The sequence below is a fragment of the Uranotaenia lowii genome, chromosome 2 (genome assembly GCF_029784155.1).
Source record: "Uranotaenia lowii strain MFRU-FL chromosome 2, ASM2978415v1, whole genome shotgun sequence".
Classification (NCBI taxonomy): Eukaryota; Metazoa; Arthropoda; class Insecta; order Diptera; family Culicidae; genus Uranotaenia; species Uranotaenia lowii.
In genome coordinates, this window is record NC_073692.1 from 366,002,887 (window position 1) to 366,020,653 (window position 17,767).

Sequence of the window (17,767 nt, forward strand, 5' to 3'; positions counted from 1 at the left end):
CCATATGCCTTTGTTGGACCATGACGGCGAATCGGCGACTTGATAAAAATGGGCCCGAAATAGTCGACTCCACACACAGCAAATGGACGATCTTGGATCACACGGGATTTTGGTAGATCTGCGGAGCTTTGCTCAACGAGGGTCGGCTTCTGCCGAAAGCATTTCATACAGCCATGGTACGTTTGGCGAGCTATGTTTCTTCCTCCATGAATCCAGTATCTTTGGCGAATAGTGGCAATCATCAGCTGCGGTCCAGCATGCAAAAGCGTTCGATGGTAATGCTCCGTTATAAGCCTTGCCAGTGGATGCTTAGCCGAGAGAACTGCTGGATGTTTGACACTCTGCGCAACGTCTGCATTCCTTAGGCGACCACCAACGCGAATAATACCATCACCACAGAGGAAAGGACGTAGGTATCGTAACTGCGACGACAGCGGATTTCTCGTACGGTTGGGGTTTTGGAACTCGGAAAGCTCTTCCGCGTATAGCTGTGACTGGGCTAATCGGAGCAGCGCACGATCCGCCTCGGCTAAATCTTCAGCTGAAAGGTAGACGATCGCTAACTCATTGGGTGTAGGGAACGGCGTAACTAGTTGATTTTTCCTCCTTATAGCTGCAGCTTGGAGTGCCTTGATGTATTTGATACAAGCGGCTGTTACCCGGTTGAGTCGCTTGAACGTTGAATACCGAGTGAACAGCTGGTCTGCAAAATCCTCTTTTTCGGAAACGGTGGCAGCTGAACTGACAGAAGGACTTTCTTCAGCGACCTCTGGTGAATCATTTTCCGGTAAAACACATCGTGGCCAATATTCCGATGACGACGACAGCCAATCTGGACCGTTCCACCATCGAGCTTGGTTGAGAAGATCGGAGGGCTGTAGTCCACGAGAAAGTTCGTCGGCTGGATTCTGCACTCCCGGGACGTGTCTCCAATTGAAACCTTCAGTGCCAGTCTGGATAGCAGTAACGCGATTGGCAACAAAGGTTCTCCATCGATGCGGTGGCGACCTCAACCATTGGAGGACTGTGGTTGAGTCAGACCAGAAATAAACGTGTTCTGATGACCCAATCGCGCCTTGTACCTTCCGGAACAACTTTGTGGATAGAACAGCTGCGCATAGCTCCAAACGTGCAATCGAATGTTTCTTGGCCAAAGGAGCAACCTTGGATTTGGAGGTCAACATCCGCACTCTGATTTCGCCAGCAAACTCAGAACGAACGAAGCAACAAGATCCATATGCAGCTTCCGATGCGTCACAGAAGAAATGGAGCTGGATCGAACAATCTGCAGATCCGTTGACAAACCGAGGAATTCGGATGTCGGCTAAAATGTAGAGCGTTGCATGGAACTGCTTCCACTCCTCCTGCAGCTTCGAAGGCAGAGGCCGATCCCAATCGTACGGTTCGTCCTTTTCTGATCTAAGTCGCCACAACTGTTGCATGAATAGCTTTGCCAGTGTTATAGCTGGTCCGACGAGGCCCAGCGGATCGAAAATCCTCGCTATGTAGGAGATTACCTTCCTCTTGGTCAGCACCGACGCAGGAAGTGGAAGGTTGATGTTGAACCGCAGCATATCAGTTCGAGTATCCCAAACTAGGCCGAGAGTTGATACCGATTGATCTTCGTTCAAGTCATGCAGTGGATCGATGGCAAGGTCTTCAGATGGAACGTCTACAAGAGCCGATCGGTTGTTAGAAGCCCACTTTCTCAGCTGAAATCCGGCAGACTGACACATCGCGGACATCTGGCGGCGTTTTTGTATAGCGGACTCTAGATCGTTGGCACCGGATAATAAATCATCCATGTAGTAGTCATCGATGGCTTCGGCTGCGACTGGGAACCTATCTCCTTCATCAATGGCTAACTGCTTCAAAACACGAGTTGCCAGGTACGGAGCTGAAGCGGTTCCGTAAGTAACGGTGCGGAGTTCGTAAGTATCCAACGGTTCAGAAGGGTTCTCCCTCCAAAGGATTCGATGAAAGGGCTGATCATCGGGATGTAAATTAACTTGACGGTACATTTTTTCAATGTCCGCCACAAGAGCGATGGCCTTTGTACGGAATCGAAGGGTGATGGACAGCAGATCCTGTTGGACGACCGGACCGACGAGCAGCATATCGTTCAGCGAATACCCGGATGTGGTCTTGCAAGAAGCGTCGAATACCACGCGTACCTTGGTGGTTGTGCTGGCTTCCTTGAAGACCGGGTGATGTGGCAGATAGCAGTGTGGTTTGTTATCGACGACAGGATCTATCTTAAACATGTGTTCAAGTTGTGCGTATTCTTCGATGAATTTGTGGTAGGCCATTTTGGTGGAGTCATCTCGCTGTAGGCGGCGTTCTAAGCTGTAGAACCGGCGAATTGCGATCATGCGAGAGTCTCCAAGGGTGATCTGGGAATCATCAGTCCGGGGCAGCCGTACGACGTACCTTCCATCGTGATTTCGAGTGGTGGTGCTGGCAAAAATCTCTTCGCACTTCCGTTCTTCTGCTGAGAGGTTTTGGCCTTCATCGACGGTGTCCAGCTCCCAGAAACGTTCCAGAGTAGAGTCCAAGTTCTGGTCAACGGCGGAGATGTAGCACGCTCGTGGTGCGGTGGTGGAGCCGGTCGTTACTTTGCCGGAAACTGTCCAGCCAAAGTGTGTGTCCACCAAGAACGGGAAGCCGTTGCCAAGAGATTGGCGCACGCCGGTGTGGAGCTCGTGATAGCACTCTCCACCGATAATTATATCTATCGTAGCTGGCACATTGAAATGGACATCCGCCAAAGGCACTCCAGGAATGTTCCACGCAGATGTGTCGATGGGTATTGTGAGCAGATTTGATGTCGGCTTCCTCATAACTAGAAAATCGAGTGTGGTGGAGAAGTCACTGTTCCTGGAAACAATTTTGGCCGTTAGCTGGTGCTTAATGCGCTTGACGGACTCTCCTATTCCTGCAACTGAGATGTCCACGGGGCTTTGTCTAGTGGCGAGCTCGTTCGCCAGCTTCTTCGTAATAAAGTTAGACATCGCTGCAGAATCCAGAAGAGCGCGTGCTGGAATTTGCCTTCCATACCGATCGACCACTAGAAGCGCAACTGTTTCCAGTAGAACCGTCGAGTTGGAATGCACAGATAAGTTGATTGCTGGCGGGCTGAGTGAACCACTGGTGCCTTGAATCGCCGACGTGGGTTGCGGGGCTGGTTGATCGTGCAACATAGTGTGGTGCTTAGCTTGGCAGTTTCTACAAACAAACTTCGACTTGCACGCTCGTGCCTGGTGATTTGAACGGAAGCAGTTTCGGCAAAGACTGTGCCTCGTAACTAGTTCTCGCCGCTGGGAGATCGACAGCTTCTTGAATGCTGGACACTGGTGCAAAGGGTGCGTTTTGGAACAACAGTGACACTGTTGTGTGCTGGATTGTGACTCGGATGTTGCTGCGTTGACGACGGATTTGATCGCTGACGGCTTCTTCGGTGTTTGTCCGGCCACCCTGGAAACAGTCAACACTGTTGAACGGTGCTGCAGATCACTGGCAACGGATTTCAGCATTCGAACATGTTGGATCAAAAATTCGATGAGCTCGTCGTACTTTACTTCGTCCTTTTGACGAGTATCTTGCTCCCAAGCGCGGATCGTTGCTGCATCCAATTTATTCGAAAGAATGAAAATAAGTAGAGTGTCCCAGTGCTCTACTGGCTCGCCCAATTTTCCCAATGCCTTGACATGTCGCTGAAAGTCATCAACCAGAGTGTTGAGGTCCTGTGCTGACTCACGCTTTATTGATGGGAGATTGTACAGGCCTCGAAACAATTCCTTCCTGAGAAACCGTTTATTATCGTACCGCTTCTTCAGTGCATCCCATGTCGACGAATAGTTGTCCGCTTGGATGTCCACAGACTCGAACGGCTTCTTAGCTTCTCCCTCCAGTGACTGTAGAAGATATTGCAGCTTGTTCACGATCGGGATATCTTCGTTGCAGTGGATCATTGAGATAAAGTTGTCACGAAACGAGATCCAACGCGACTCCTCTCCGCTGAACTTCGGCAGATCGATTTTCGGCAAACGATGGTGGAAACTAGCAGACATGTTGTGTGAAGACGATGCGTGCATGATCGTCGAACTCAACGGATGCTCCCTACTTTCCAGTTTGGACAGTAAAAAACCTTTCGCCCTGCAGAATCGATCCTCAAAATCCGCCCGAAACTCTAGATGACCTTCAAACCTCTCTTCGTGATCGCCCAGCTCAATATCATTCTGCACGTTCAGGAACAGCTCGTTGCACTTGTTTAGCGCCTCCAAACGCACCGCAACCTGGCAACAATCCCGTTCATAGGTGTACTCCGCGATGAACTTCTCCACCATATCTCGCTCTGCACACGCTCGTCGTCGCGTCAGAAGGTCCGCTGCTAATTTCTTCTCCGCCTTGCTAGCCATATTACCACCACTCGAATCACACTTGTTGACACCAAAAATACCGGACACACCACCAATGATTGACTTTCGGATATTTTCTCGCAAATAAAATTCCCAAATTTATTTTTATTTTGTAGATGTTGCTATCTTTTAGCTTTATTTTTACTTATTGACTCGATAACTTCAAAAATTTAAAGCGAGGGAATTTTCAGGAGGGCGAAGTTAAGTCTTGAAACGGGAAATACTGCATGCAAAATTTGATAATGACTTTTAACTGACAGTAAAATTAACATGAGTAATTTAAATGATTTCTTAAAAATTAAAAAAAATAGCTTCTGTGAAAAATAAGCTTTAATTAAAAAAAAAATCGAAATAACTAGAAGATAAAAATAATTTTCGGTACTTTCCTCGAATCTTAGGACTATTTATATTTCATTTCAATGGTTGTCTGTAAATTGATTAAATCAGAAATAATAAATCTTAAAAAAAATCTTCACAAACCTCGACTCAAAGATGGAAGCAATCCAACTTTTGATGATCGTCATGATTAATGTTAGGTTTATTTTTAACATAACCGACCAATATAGATTTCACTGCAGAAATTTGATTCCAAGTTTTATCCCCCAATGTATTAAAATTTTAAATAACATAGGCAGTATAGTTCCTTGACAGGTAGAAAGTTTTGAAATGCATATTGATTTTTTTATCAAATTGAAACAAGAACATATTCTTTTGAGGAAGATCACAACAAAATACATTCAAAAAACCATTCTAATGAAGCAACGGAAAAAATATTATTCCATGATTTGTTTACAGCTCAATCATTCAATTCAATTAAAAACAAAATAGATTTATAATTTTGGCTAACTTTGTAAAATTCTGTTTTTTTGAAGAATATATTCAAATCTTACAATAAAATATTTCTTGCACCCAAGATTGGCCTTTTTGCAACAATTCTAAGTATAGATAAGGTTTATAAACATCACTTTTGAGAAAAGTCATTGATAATTTATTCTAATATTTGAGAAATTAATTAGGCTGGAACAAATATCAATTTCTTCTTTTGTCACCCCCTCCCTTCGAAATTTCCAAAAACCCGAAGGGGGAAAAAAATAAAGTTTGAAGTAATTTATGAAAATTTCGATAAAAAATTCCAATATCTGAAAGATTACAAGACCAAAAAACAAATTTAAGAAGATGGGAGTTATTCCACCTTCTGTTTTCTTGATTTGATTGAATTATTTGATAAAATTTACTTGATTTATAGGTTTTGTGCAACGATATAGTATGCAATTTTTGTTGCATACAAGCTTCCGTGCAATTTATTCCCATTTATTTGTTTTTCGCATTATTTTTTATTGTCCCCCCCCCCTCGCGATGTTCCAACTCCGAGTGACAAAAGAAGAATTTGAAATTTGTTCCGGCCTTATTTTTGCTGTGTGAATTCGAGAATTGACCTTCAACATTTGTTATTGCTATTTTCTTAGAAAGTTCTGAATCTTTAATGATTTCTTTATATACTTATTACAATTTACAGAATATTTAAAAATTCCTTAGAAAAATTTCATTCCTGTTATTGAATATTCAAGAAATGGCGTTTTTTGTTTATTTCAAAGCAATCTCCCGTCCTTTAAAAAAAAAATAGAAGTAGATGTAAGTGGGAGGAGTTTTTTCAATTGAATTAACTCATTATCAAATCTGATTTGTATACCAAACTTAGTTAATTTAATTAGTAATTATTCAAATAGATGATATGTTCGAACACAATCAAAAATATTAAACCAATATATTTCAATACAAACCATGACCAGCTTTTGGTGCAAACCACTTAAAATTTTTCCGATTAATGAAATAATCTGACGTTGGTTTTGCATGGGAGCATCCACCAAAGTTGGAAGAGAATTACAAATCGGTAAATCATCTCATGTACCGAGTTTGATCGGAGCGACATGATTTTGTTCTAGTTTTATCATATATAACTTCAAATTCGTATAGTAACCCTTCTCCCTTTTTCTTAACAAGAAGTGCTCTAACAGTACAATAAATTATCAATTTATATGATGACTTGTCAATCAATGTGATAAATCATATCATTATGTAAAATTTTGTTTAGTAGCAAGTTTAATGCAAATTATTTATTACTTTTTGGATATTGTTATAGTTCACGGTTTGTTAATGAGAGCCATAACTAAAACTTTTTATTAAATTCAATCAATTATCTCATCATCTACAAACTTTTATGTGTAACGGTCTTTTGAAAAAAATTCGAGTTTCATTATTTTTTTGTTTATTTGTATCAGAGCCTCTTTTCACAAAAAAGGATAATAATATTTTAAATCATCTCATAACTTAAAAACTTGGATGTGTACCAAATTTGATCAAAAAAGTTAAAAAATTGTTGAAGTTCTGTCACATTTTATATGGATTTTACGTGGGACCCCCCCCCCCACCCCCCTTAAAATTATATGAAACTCCCATATACCAAATCATCTGAAAATGTCGAAACATGTTCAACAATACAACAAATCATTTCATGGTGTTAAATTTGATATGTAGAAAATTTGATGGATATTGCATAAAATTATTGTATCATATAATATGATAAATTCGTATTGGAGCCCCCCTGCGTTTAGTCGAGGAGCTCTGAAACTATTATAGAAACCATTCACGATCATGAAAACGGTCATATATCAAATTTCAGTAAACAATTTTAAACATAATTTTGAGTAGCTGCAATAAAGATTGAAGAATTTCCAGAATGAAAATTTCAAAATGTCAAATTTCCCAAGTCAAAGTTTACAATCTACCCATAATACTAATATATTGAAGAAAACTTCAAGATAAAATTTAAATGTTCAATCGAAATAAGTCTGCAAACAGGATTATCAGTGAGAGTTTATATTCAAAATCACAATTCGATACAAACTGAAATACATAGATTTGTTCAAAATTGAAAATAAAACTACAAAGGATTAAGAGTTCGATCTAATGCTGTCAAACTTAATAAGTCTGCAAAAACTAAATTACAAGTGAAATGAAAAGTATAGTTTTAAAAAAAAACATCAACAAACCAAAGTACAGGATTGAGTATTTTGAACATCGGATAGTAAAAATTTTTACTGGAAAAAGAAACGATTTTTTCGTAAAAAATCATAAAAATGGGATGAAATATTTTAAATCTTCTATTAATTTATTTTAAGAGAACAACAGTTAGTTAACTGATTCATAATTAATCAATTTGAATTTCAATGAATGGATCAAAGCTGAAAGTCTCAGCTCCAAAGAAATAACTCAACATTCTTAAGTCCAGAATTTGATCATTGTTGTAATTTACAAAAAAAAAATCATATATTCAAAGCTTAAAAAATAAAAAAATGAATAAAGAGAAAAAATTCTTTTCAAAGCATTTTCGGCATTTTCGGAAATTTTTTCGTTTTCATAAGTGTTTTTTTTTGTAATTTTCATCGCTTTAATCATATTTCCATATATATTTTGTTATATTTGTCAGTTTTGTTTACAGGAACAATTTAGTCAATTTAGTCAATTTTATCAATTTTCTTATTCTAAATTTTATCGTTTTTGAAAAAATGCATGGTATATTTGTAGAATATAATCATAAATCGTCAAAATAAGAAAAAATTACAAAATTTGGAAATTTAACGAATTTGCAAAATATAACAAAATTAGAATGATAAAAATTGGAGAAATTATGAAAATAATAAAAAAGCAAATAAGCTTTTTTGACAAAATAAACCAAATTTACGAAATTCTGAAATTAACAAAATTAAAAATTGAAATGATGAAAATTGGAGAAATTATGAAAATATTAAATAAGCAAATAAGCTTATTTGACGGAATAGACAAATTGACAAAATTGACAAAAATGACGAAATTGACAAAATTGACAAAATTGACAAAATTGACAAAATTGACAAAATTGACAAAATTGACTAGATTGGCAAAATTGACAAAATTGACAAAATTGACAAAATTGACAAAATTGACAAAATTGACAAAATTGACAAAATTGACAAAATTGACAAAATTGACAAAATTGACTAAATTGACAAAATTGACAAAATTGACAAAATTGACAAAATTGACAAAATTGACAAAATTGACAAAATTGACAAAATTGACAAAATTGACAAAATTGACAAAATTGACAAAATTGACAAAATTGACAAAATTGACAAAATTGACAAAATTGACAAAATTGACAAAATAGACAAAATAGACAAAATTGACAAAATTGACAAAATTGACAAAATTGACAAAATTGACAAAATTGACAAAATTGACAAAATTGACAAAATTGACAAAATTGACAAAATTGACAAAATTGACAAAATTGACAAAATTGACAAAATTGACAAAATTGACAAAATTGACAAAATTGACAAAATTGACAAAATTGACAAAATTGACAAAATTGACAAAATTGACAAAATTGACAAAATTGACAAAATTGACAAAATTGACAAAATTGACAAAATTGACAAAATTGACAAAATTGACAAAATTGACAAAATTGACAAAATTGACAAAATTGACCAAATTGACAAAATTGACAAAATTGACAAAATTGACAAAAATGACAAAATTGACAAAATTGACAAAATTGACAAAAATGACAAAATTGACAAAATTGACAAAATTGACAAAATTGACAAAATTGACAAAATTGACAAAATTGACAAAATTGACAAAATTGACAAAATTGACAAATTTGACAAAATTGACAAATTTGACAAAACTGACAAAATTGACAAAATTGACAAAATTGACAAAATTGACAAAATTGACAAAATTGACAAAATTGACAAAATTGACAAAATTGACAAAATTGACAAAATTGACAAAATTGACAAAATTGACAAAATTGACAAAATTGACAAAATTGACAAAATTGACAAAATTGACAAAATTGACAAAATTGACAAAATTGACAAAATTGACAAAATTGACAAAATTGACAGAATTGACAAAATTGACAAATTGACAAATTGCCAAAATTGAAAAATGGGCAAAATTGACATTTTTTGTCGATTTTGTTTATTTTTGTCAATTTTGTCATTTTTGTCATTTTTGTCATTTTTGTCATTTTTGTCATTTTTGTCATTTTTGTCATTTTTGTCATTTTTGTCATTTTTGTCATTTTTGTCATTTTTTGTCATTTTTTTCATTTTTGTCATTTTTGTCATTTTTGTCATTTTTGTCATTTTTGTCATTTTTGTCATTTTTGATTTTTGTCATTTTTGTCATTTTTGTCATTTTTGTCATTTTTGTCATTTTTGTCATTTTTGTCATTTTTGTCATTTTTGTCATTTTTGTCATTTTTGTCATTTTTGTCATTTTTGTCATTTTTGTCATTTTTGTCATTTTTGTCATTTTTGTCATTTTTGTCATTTTTGTCATTTTTGTCATTTTTGTCATTTTTGTCATTTTTGTCATTTTTGTCATTTTTGTCATTTTTGTCATTTTTGTCATTTTTGTCATTTTTGTCATTTTTGTCATTTTTGTCATTTTTGTCATTTTTGTCATTTTTGTCATTTTTGTCATTTTTGTCATTTTTGTCATTTTTGTCATTTTTGTCATTTTTGTCATTTTTGTCATTTTTGTCATTTTTGTCATTTTTGTCATTTTTGTCATTTTTGTCATTTTTGTCATTTTTGTCATTTTTGTCATTTTTGTCATTTTTGTCATTTTTGTCATTTTTGTCATTTTTGTCATTTTTGTCATTTTTGTCATTTTTGTCATTTTTGTCATTTTTGTCATTTTTGTCATTTTTGTCATTTTTGTCATTTTTGTCATTTTTGTCATTTTTGTCATTTTTGTCATTTTTGTCATTTTTGTCATTTTTGTCATTTTTGTCATTTTTGTCATTTTTGTCATTTTTGTCATTTTTGTCATTTTTGTCATTTTTGTCATTTTTGTCATTTTTGTCATTTTTGTCATTTTTGTCATTTTTGTCATTTTTGTCATTTTTGTCATTTTTGTCATTTTTGTCATTTTTGTCATTTTTGTCATTTTTGTCATTTTTGTCATTTTTGTCATTTTTGTCATTTTTGTCATTTTTGTCATTTTTGTCATTTTTGTCATTTTTGTCATTTTTGTCATTTTTGTCATTTTTGTCATTTTTGTCATTTTTGTCATTTTTGTCATTTTTGTCATTTTTGTCATTTTTGTCATTTTTGTCATTTTTGTCATTTCTGTTATTTTTGTCATTTTTGTCAAAATGTGGAATAATATTTGTGAACTCAAAACTGAGATTTTTTTTATTTGTTTTTAAAGTAAACGCATTCGTTTAAAAAATGTAGAAATTAACCAATGGCATAAATGCCTATTCTAATGTCTCTTAATTTATTATGGACTAAATCTCTTTGATTTGCCGACTCATTTTTGTAAAATTTATTAAAACTCAAAGAACCACCCTAGTTTAACAATCTTATAATCCATTGAACTTTTGTTTGATGAAAGGGAAGATGATTATCCACTTTCCCGAGCCACGAACACAAATGCAGCGTTCTGAGGCGGGTGATGAAATTCAGCGATCCTATTTCCCCCACATAGTTCAATTCGTTTTGTGTTTGATTTTGGGAACCCACAGTTTTTAATCATGTTTGTTCCATTTCAAGAAGGTATTGGTTAAAAATAAGATTTAGAACTAAGAAGATTGAGAAAATCGTATGAAGACAGTTCCAGTGTAAAACCGTTAGTGCTTTCTTCAAGTAGAATTTGATTAGACTATCGACCTCCTCACAAAATAGGTTGCGTTCAGAAAATCCTCTCGGAAGGAAGACGTTGAATAAGTAAATGAACCCCGAAAGGACTTACCGTCGATTTTGAGAGATCCGGTTTGCAGCTGAGTGAATCGACTGCTGCCGGTGAGCTGCGATGGGATCAGTTCGATGCCGTTCCGTTCCCAGAGGATTTTGATGGTCGATGAAGTGGAATCGGAAGCAACTGACGAAGAACCAGCGGCCAGCCGGCAGGGCAGCATCGTGCTGGTTCCGGTCGGAAGGGACTGATTCGAGGGTACTTGCTGGAGAAGAGGCGGCGTGATGGAGTCCAACGATGAGGTGACCTGGAAGGGTTAAAAAAGGGAAGCAGGAAAACGGTTCATTGTACGGTAAGACTGTTGAAGACCTTTTAAGGCGGTCAGCTGTTAGTCGAGGGAACTATTTTGAGCTCAAGGATTCAATGAGAGCACAAAATCCTTTTCAAAATACTTTTTTATGCATTGAGGAGCTTACTCAACTAATGGTAATGAAACGACTACTGGAATCATTTTTAGTAATAGTTTTCAGAGTATTGATCGTGCAATTTTATCCTTTTATCTCTAAAGGCCTCATTTTTTTAATTGGGTTTGAAAAAATTGCTTGTTAAAACAAATTTGTCATTTTTCTTAATTTTTTAGTTAAGTTTTTTTTTCACAAAACTATCCATCTGAACCCCATTAGGCGCTTGAAGAGCTGATTTTGACTGGAATAAAACATAAATGGGGGATAGTAGTTTTATGATAAGATTCGCTTTTAGTTTGGTTCATCTTTCAATTCTAACCACCTGTGCTGATAATATTGGAAGGATGGGGAGGGGGATCGATTTACGATTATAACTGCAAATAATGGACCATCATTGAAACTTAATTTAGATGCTCATCTTTTCAGAGCAGTTCACCGATTTATTCTCGCATTTATCGAAGCATCACAATATTGATGCTTCCCATTGATTATGCTAATCGTCCCCAGCCTCGCATAGCTCGAATCATAAACTCACCTGCAAATACACCCGACTGGTCACGGACCCGGCCACACTGAGCGCCGAACAGATGTAGTAGCCCTCGTCCTCCCTCTGAACTCCGCGGATTTGCAACGATCCTTGCCCAGAAATTTGGATGCTCCCATAGGTTTGATTGGGAAACATCAACGTTTGGGAGCCTTCTTTGGTCCAGAAAACCGAAGGCGCCGGAACTCCACTAGCGCCACATCGAAACGTGGCAACCCCATTTGGGACTACCTTCTGGTCCTGGGGTCGAACCGTGAAACCTGGAGGAGCTGCGAAAAAAAAAGGGAGAAATGTTTAACATATATTACTGCTACTGCCTTTGAAAGGCTGAGTGACACACAGAATTTTATTTTGTCTCTGGAGCCACCACTTGCCAAACCATTCATTGATGGCAGGCCAAAGGTGCCTGTCAATGGATGTCGCAGTCCATGCCTTGTTTCGTTTCTGCGTGTGTTTGCCAAATAGTAATAAAAATCGCGTGATTACGATTTGCATGCTTGCTTGTTTCCTTGCTCGAATACCGCAGTTCAACGAAAATATGGACAATGTGGGTGGAAGTTTTTTTTTTTAAATGTGTATAGAGTTACCAGGTTTAAAACATGATTTTTTTTAGAGGTTAAAACGTACAATTTGGAAGAAATAATTACGGGTAGACCATATTGTGCCACGAGAAGGAACACGTCATGTTTTAGTACATCCACTAGGACGGCAGCTTAATGTCGAATTTTGTAACCGACCATATGCACTTTTAATATTGGCTTAAAAACTGACCTTTGTAAAATTTTAACCTCAAAAATAAAAAAAAGGGGGCATTAAAATTAAAATTTCGGTTTTTTCAAATTCCTTTTGTTGGGATTGAAAAGATGAAAACTGTTTTTGAATAACAACATGTTTTCATTTGTAGTATTCAAAGGAGATAAAGTTTGAAAATTTGAAAACTAAGAATGACAAATGATAATCATTGAAAAAAAAATTTAAAGCCTAAAATTTTGTATGTCCATTTTTTAATGCAAACAGATTTTAATCAAATTTTAGTGCAATATAAAATAATTGTTTTTCAAACATTTTGAGAAAATTCAATAAATGTTCAATATGTATTCAATAAACTTTGTTGTGAAATTGCAGTACTTGACCTTGATTTATAACACATACTTACATTGATCAAATTTAGGTGGTATGTGGTTTGGAATTTTTCCCTTATTAACTGCTTTGAGTAAATTAAATCATCGATCACAATTTTGAAAAAAAAAGTTAAATTTAATTTATCATGAAGATGATCTATTTTCTGAAATACAAAACTTTGAGAAAATGAAAATCCAAACCTAAAAAAAACCTGCCTTAGAAAAAACTAAAACTAATTCTGATATTATGAACATTTATTAATGCAATTTTAAATTCAATAATCAACTAACATGACGCTCTGTTGGAACCGAAGGGTGCATCTGACTACCAAAAACGTTCGTTTACCAAGGGTATCTTGACAAAAAAATTATGTTTATCAAAAGTTTTAACCCATAGCACTATTTTTCATCGCAACAAGTGATTTATTATTGAAAGTTAAGTAAAAGCTAGAGAATTAAACTGAATTGAACAAGTTTTAAAAGCTTTGACAAGAGCATTTGAAATATATGAAAACAACAGGTATGCCTGAATGGATTAGACGATTTTCGGTCGATTTCTTAAACCCTCAAAAGCTTCGTTTTGATTCAAAACTCATCTATGGTTTTTTGCAGAGTTTTCAAATTACGTTTGCATGAGTAAATTTGGACTTTTATGTTTGTATGGGATAATTGAATAATTTGTACTGAAAAATCAACATCATTTCAGTATCTTCTGTGCCTGCTGATGGACTTTTTTAAAAATTACTACAACACAATGCACTGTTTATTATTCACTTTTTACCTATTTTACACCTTCTGAGCCTGGACGAGAAAATAGGACGATCCACATGTTCTCTGAATTTTTATACTGATAAAAATGCTTACTCGGCACAAAGCCACCTGTCAACCTATTTGCGCGCGACATTCGCGGCTTACACCTATACCTATAACTGTTCTATTTCCTAACGCAAAATACTTTAAATTATGCTTAAAGAAATAACCCAATATTTCTTTTGGGACAAATGAGAAAATTTGGTAGACCTCGGTTTTGAATTTGATAATTTTTTTCATAGTTCTAAAATTTCAAATATGAAATATTTGTTGAAGATGTATTTGTTTTTTTTTTTATTTTAATTATTTCATAGTTCAGGGCTCGTGATAAAGCTCAGAGGGCAAGTCAGTTGCCTCCTGAGCCGATATTTGCGAGTTTCAACAACGATCCGCCAACTGAAACGTTGATAAAGTCGAGAATGCCATCAAGATGGTAAAACGACTATAATCGAAACAAAAAAAAATTCATGGTTCAGATTACAAAATCATTGATAAATTAAACTTATTGTAGAATTTGTAACAAAAAACCACTCACGAGGAGAAAGACTCTATAAATTTCCTTAAGCATGTTTTGATAAAATTGAAACTTCTGAAAACAAACTTCTCTAAAGCTTGACAAAATGCATCAATTATAAAACTTTGATTGCATCGTTTGAAAGATCCCATTTTCAATTACCTTCAAAAAATTGAACAAGATAAAAGAATAGGTACAACTATATCTTGATATTTTTTTATTAGAAGTCCTTGATTCATAATATCATTGAAAACTCTTTGTTGAAATAGGAGAGGGGTAGGGAGGATAATAAAAAAATATCCAAAATTTTCAATAAACGATCAAATTGAACACAAATTTGTATGCAAAAAATGGATAAAATCTTTATTTCTCAAAATCAAAAAATTTATGTTTTTAGATAGAAAATTTGAAAAATCTCGAATGTAAATAGATGATACAGTTCTCTTTCGCTCTTTAAAATGTTTGAATTTTCGAAGAATTCATCAATTTTTTTAATGAAATACCTAAAACTTTATTTATTCCTCCCTTTGGAGTTTTCGGAAAATCGAAAGGAGGTGGCAATAGAAAAATTTTATATTTGTTTCGGCCTTATTTTCATCGTTTAAAGATTAATACAGTTTCAATCCGAATTTCATTGCGTAGTGATTGAACTTTCTATAAAATGTTTGTAAGTTTTTCTTTCGAAATCTACTTTAGATTATGGAAATATGAATTTATGAAACATTCAATTTTCAATTTTTGTTCTAAAGTCAGTATATTTTAAATTTTAAGTTTAAATTTTTTAAGTTTTGCCAGAGTTTCTAAATTTGATGCTTATGTTTAATGTACTGACCTGATGCACAGGGAAAAAATTGAGAACAAAATATTTAGATAAAAAAGCCAAATTCTCTGAAAAATTGAATCTGATTAATTTTTTTTTTCGTCTGAATTATATTTTTATTTGTATCCTAAATCTTGATTTCAAACTTTGATTCTGATGAGTTATAATGTTTAAAATTACGATTTCTGTAAACAGCTATCATATTGTTGGCCATATATTAAAAGATCAAAATTTATTGTACCTTAAACTAGGAAGTGCCCCCCCCAAAATATAAATTAAATCAGAATTTGTAACTCAGCGTATGTAAAACACATTTTATGTAAAAAAAATTTCCGCGACTCGATGGTATAAAAAAATATATTTTCAATAAAATTTTCCTCAGATGCCTCCATAACTTGCTAAAGAAATAAACACAAATTTTCATTACTTCTAAAATATTGAGTTGAAAAACGAACGTTGGGGATGATAATTAAATTCACATTAGAAAGTACGCTAAACAAGTGATATGAAGGTACTTAAAGTCAAAAAGTTATACATGCATAAAGTTAAAGCTGTTTTCGAGAAAAAGCGTTTCAAATTTTTCTTTTTCTCGGTTTTTATACATCTCTCAGATAGTTTTAACTTTCGTTCAATCGGAGAAGTTTGAAGAAAAAACTTTTATAAAACTGAAAATTTCATCAAATATGGATGGAAACATTAAAAACCATTATGTTAAATAAACTCAAAACTGACATATTTTTCACTTTTTCACCTTTAGTTCTGAAGGTTTTATATGGGTTAAGCAAACAGTAAATTGGTAAACAAATGTTTCATACCTTCAAACTTTCAACAAAGCAATAAATATATACAAATCATAAAAAAGTAATCAAAAATTCTTCTATTTTAAAAAGAATATGTTTTTTTCACTATTATGAGATAGATTCTAAATATCACAGTTTTGAAACGGTGCTGAATATGGTGCTTCATTTTTCAATTTCAAAATTCATTTATGCCAACATTAAATCTCCGAGTTTCAGAGTCCCGTTCTACTTTTTTTTAGAGACAACAATGATTTGATTGAATTTTACAATGCTCATTATTTTTCCTAAAGTTTGAGTCGTTTCTGAAACAGAAATGAAATAAATGCTCTTTTTTCAAATTATCCATAAATTATTTGAAATTAGTTTTGATGTTCTTGAGTGTTCATTTAAAATTTGAATCATTCCTTCGAACGTTATTGAGATTCTGCTCTTCAATACCCAATTTTGTTATAAAAAAAACTGTTATCAACTGATATTGCATTATTTGAGAATTCGAATCATTTACAAAACAAATTTTTTGTTCGTTTTCGGAATTTTTAATGAGATTTTACAATTCGGATTTTTAATATTAAATTCTGAAGTCACTTGATTTAAAAAAAATTTTCTGCACAATAATTATAGACTTGGACTCTGAATTGTATTTTTGTGTATATTTGTATATTTAATTAGATTTTTTTTTTTTTGTGATGGTCCCACAGGCCCATTTGGGTCCTTTCTCCACCCCATACGCATCTTTAGAAGTGGGAGGGACAGTTTATCCTTAGGATAATTCATATTGTTTACTTTATTTTATCAATTTCTGTACGACTTATTCGTCTGACTGCCGCGTATGTCCATCAGAATTGATCTCTTGAATTTGAATTAACGAGCTTCAGTTATATAATTTGTATTTTATGAAGCAAAAATATATCCTGCTTTAAGAATCAACAAGATTTTTTGTTTCCAAACTTTTACAGATATACATACCTTTAATAAAAAAAAAAAAAAAAAAACAGGTGCCCCCTAGAAAAATTGTTCTGGGCCCCCCAACGGCTTAATCCGGCCCTGGTAGATGATAATTGGTTTTGACTCGAATCAATTTGTTTAAAGTTATACCTAGTTTTGATTATTATAATTCTATTGAAAAAAAAAAATTTACAACACTTCCCTTCAACTAAGTAAAGAGTTCTAAATACATTTCAATCTTAATTTGTTATTTTCAAAGGGTATGTAAATGTGCGTTCTTACACACACGGAGTTAATTTGAAGTTGCCAAAAAAACTTATTTTAAAGATTTCTCTACAAATGATATTCTATTATTGGTATTGGAATTTATTTTTAACATCTTCCAAGCCCACGAGAATTGATATTCAAACGTTATTTGTTGATGTATTTGAGGTTTATAGTGAATTTCACACTCTAACGAAAACCGCTATATATCTCTTGTTTCCCAACCGAATCGTATAAATCTATAGTTTACGAAACCCTCAAATATGATTTTTAGACTATATTCAGCTACAAGACTTCAGTTTTCCGTT

The 17,767-nt window shown here is 34.2% G+C and overlaps 1 protein-coding gene across 1 annotated transcript in view; it reads right to left on the reverse strand.

The window, feature by feature from the left end:
- LOC129742912 (roundabout homolog 1-like) overlaps positions 1 to 17,767 on the reverse strand; it is a 473,757-nt gene that overhangs the window by 103,555 nt on the left and 352,435 nt on the right. The window contains exons 6-7 of the mRNA XM_055734853.1: positions 12,177 to 12,454; positions 11,235 to 11,484 (exon numbers count right to left, since the gene is read on the reverse strand). Of these exons, the coding sequence (XP_055590828.1) occupies positions 11,235 to 11,484; positions 12,177 to 12,454 (528 nt within the window). The remainder of the gene's footprint in view (positions 1 to 11,234; positions 11,485 to 12,176; positions 12,455 to 17,767) is intronic.